Source organism: Lagopus leucura, unplaced genomic scaffold (genome assembly GCF_019238085.1).
Source record: "Lagopus leucura isolate 7727_CA_CO unplaced genomic scaffold, USGS_WTPT01 36216-0_obj-0_obj, whole genome shotgun sequence".
Classification (NCBI taxonomy): Eukaryota; Metazoa; Chordata; class Aves; order Galliformes; family Phasianidae; genus Lagopus; species Lagopus leucura.
In genome coordinates, this window is record NW_024965648.1 from 1 (window position 1) to 2,746 (window position 2,746).

The 2,746-nt window shown below is 57.5% G+C and overlaps 1 protein-coding gene across 1 annotated transcript; it reads right to left on the bottom strand.

The window, feature by feature from the left end:
- Positions 1 to 14: 14 nt before the first annotated feature.
- LOC122192222 (cytoplasmic dynein 1 light intermediate chain 1-like) lies at positions 15 to 1,265 on the bottom strand. The gene is made up of 3 exons (XM_042892730.1): positions 1,115 to 1,265; positions 850 to 923; positions 15 to 599 (listed from the first exon to the last, which is right to left on the bottom strand). The coding sequence occupies exons 1-3, from the start codon at positions 1,228 to 1,230 to the stop codon at positions 457 to 459; spliced, it is 333 nt and encodes a 110-aa protein (XP_042748664.1). The 5' UTR covers positions 1,231 to 1,265; the 3' UTR covers positions 15 to 456.
- Between the last annotated feature and the right edge of the window lie 1,481 nt (positions 1,266 to 2,746).

Below are 2,746 nucleotides of genomic sequence, written 5' to 3' on the forward strand. Positions count from 1 at the left end.
GTGGTCAGTGGGCATGGTGATGGTGGGAGTGGGTTGGTGGTTGGACTAGATGGTCTTAGTGGTCTTTTCCATCCTTAATGGTTCTATGATTTAGTCATCCTATGAGCTCTACATAAAGAAATAAACAGCGTATCTCTACACAAGAGACTAAACAAACAGAATAAACAGAATGAGTGTTTGAAACCGTTCTAAGATGCCCTCAAGCTCTGAAGGAAACACAGACTCACACTGCTGATCACTGAAGATTAGCAGTATCCCACACACCACGCTACAAAGAGAGAAAGACAGCGTAATCTTCTTGGCAAGGATCACTACTGGAAGGAAGAAACCTTCCAACTCCACCAAGAACAGCTATCCAATCTAATTTCAAAGGATCACATAAAATGCTCTCAATTACTACGCAATCTTTCTTTAACATCAGCAGAACCTCCAATCTCAAAAGCCTACTCAGTTACATCACGTAACAAGCAACAAATCAGAGGGCAAGAAGTTCTGTAACAGGTTCAGCAGGCAGCCCCATAATCCCCATACAGCATTCTCCTCGCTGGGAAGTTCTAAGGCACCACTCGGAGCAGGAAGGGTCGCAGCCACAGACAGCTCTAGGATGAGAGAAAACACACGGGAGAAAAGCCCTCAAGAAAGGGATGACCACGTGGCTACAAAGAGCCACAGCGCTCCCAGAGACCACGCGACTCCCCCGGGCTTCGGCCACGCTCCCACACGCCGACACGCAGCTCTCGCAGAGAGGAGGGCTGGCCGAGCGGGAAGCAGCAGCGAGCCCGCAGATCCACCCGCCCGCAGCCGTGCAGTTCCTCGCGGCGGTGCGCCCGGGAGGGCCGCGATGCTCACCCAGCACCAGGACGCTCTTCCCCGAGGGCAGCTTGGAGCGGGAGCGCGTGGACACCTCGCTGAGGATGCAGGACCTGCGGCGGAGAGAGGCGCGGCTGAGCCGGGGCTGCGGGGCCGCCGCCCAGCGCCCCCCTTCTCTTCTCCTCGCTTCCCTTCCTTCCCGCCCGCAGCGCGGCCCCCGCCTCCCCACCCTCGGGGCCGGCAGCCACCGCCCGGCCGGCCGTGTCGGCCCGCAGCCCGGCGGCGGGGCGGGGCGGGCGATTACCAGAGGTTCTGCCCGTCGTCCTCCTCGCCGCCCGCCCGCAGCTCCGCGCCGGCGTTGTTCGCGGCGCCGGATGCCGAGGAGGAACCGAAGGAACCGGCTCTCCCCACCGCCGCCATCTTCGCCGCCTCCTCCCTTCCCCGCCCCGCCGCCTCCCCGAAACGCGGAGCGGGCGGCGGCGCGGCGGCGGTTGACAGGAACCCGGATGTGGGGAGCCGGGGGCGGAGCGGAGGGAGGTGCGCCGCGCCCCGCTGAGGCCGAGCGGGCGTCCCCGAGCCGGGCGCCGGCGGGGAGCGGCCCGAGGGCCGAGAGGGGCGTGGGGAGCGTGTCCTGCGGGCGGAGCTCTGCGGCTGGGAGAGGGAGCCGCGTTCCGCTGCCCGCCCGCTCTCACGGGGATCGGTGTTGCCGGCTGGTAAACGCGCAACGGTGGTTGCGAATGTGCTAAAGCCTATTCAGCGTGATGGGAGCCCTCCTTCCCTCAGCCGTTCCCACTTCGAGGCGGCTTTCCCTGTCTCCTTCTGCAGTCGTGGAGGGTTCAGCTGCGTGCCTTTGCACGAGATGGGAGAGGTGTGCAATCCGAACTCCCGGAGGACTCTCGTACCAACAGGTGGGCACCTGACGCCTCTGGTGATGCTGCGTATCCAATGCCTTCACCAGAAGCCGTCCCTCCCTCCTCTCCGTTTCGTCCCTCTCTCAGGCAGTGCGGAGAATCACAGAATCACAAGGAAGTGCTTGGTCATCGCGCTGTCCTAGCTTAGTCTGGGGGATAAAACAGCGAGGTTGAAGCCTGTATGTTAGAATTGAGCCTTCACCAGCTCTGCAGTGTGCTGGCACGCACGTTGCTAACAGGCAAGGCTGCTGTACGGTGAGCATTACTCAGCTGCACTTGTGATGGACAAGGAAGTTCAGAAAAGCCTGTAGTGAAGATGGAGCAACCATAGAAAAGAATGAAAATCTATAAAACGTTATTTCCTTTCACCCTCTGCAAGGTAACCTTCTGTCTGGCAGACAGTCATGGGGATGTATGGGAACTGCTGTTCCATGCAGCCTGTACCCGACGGGCACTGCAAACAGGGGCTGCTGGTAATGGAATGGCACCCAGCAAATGTGCAGGCCTCCTTTCCTGCTGCCTTACCCAACCTGTAGTGATTTATTCAAGCACATTAAATAGAAGGGCTTTCCACACTGCGAAACTGTAAAATTAAACTTACACGTTTCAAATGTGCTTTCTTAAAATATTGTGCTGTCAATATATCCACTACGAAACTACTGTACTGTTCTGGTACCTAGGCACCATTATGCTTGTAGGGGTAGATCTGTTGTATGAGGTGTACAACAGTAATGAAGAATTAGGTCCCTCAGTTATGATGACAAATAACTTCATCTGTGCTGTTGATTGTTAGCAACAATTCTGACTTGAAAAAGGGGTGTCCATGGTTTAAGGACCTCTCTGAGGTACCCTGAGGCAGCCAGTCCTGGAGCAACCAGTCATGCTGGCAGCAGGCAAAGGCACTTCCTGGGTGCAGAGGTTGTTGACTGCAGGAGTGGAGTGTTGGCTTCCCCAGTGTTCTGAGCCTTCCCTGTCTCTGACAGGCCTGGATCATTCTGTATTCATCTGCAGGGCTCCTTGTTGGT

Bases quoted from the DNA above. Each gene is read 5' to 3' on its own strand.
- LOC122192222 (XM_042892730.1), bottom strand. From the start codon at position 1,230: ATGGCGGCGGTGGGGAGAGCCGGTTCCTTCGGTTCCTCCTCGGCATCC. The intron at 924-1,114 runs GTAATCGCCCGC...TCTCCGCCGCAG, and splicing joins GACGACGGGCAGAACCTCTG to GTCCTGCATCCTCAGCGAGG. The intron at 600-849 runs GTGAGCATCGCG...CTCTCATCCTAG, and splicing joins GAAGAGCGTCCTGGTGCTGG to AGCTGTCTGTGGCTGCGACC.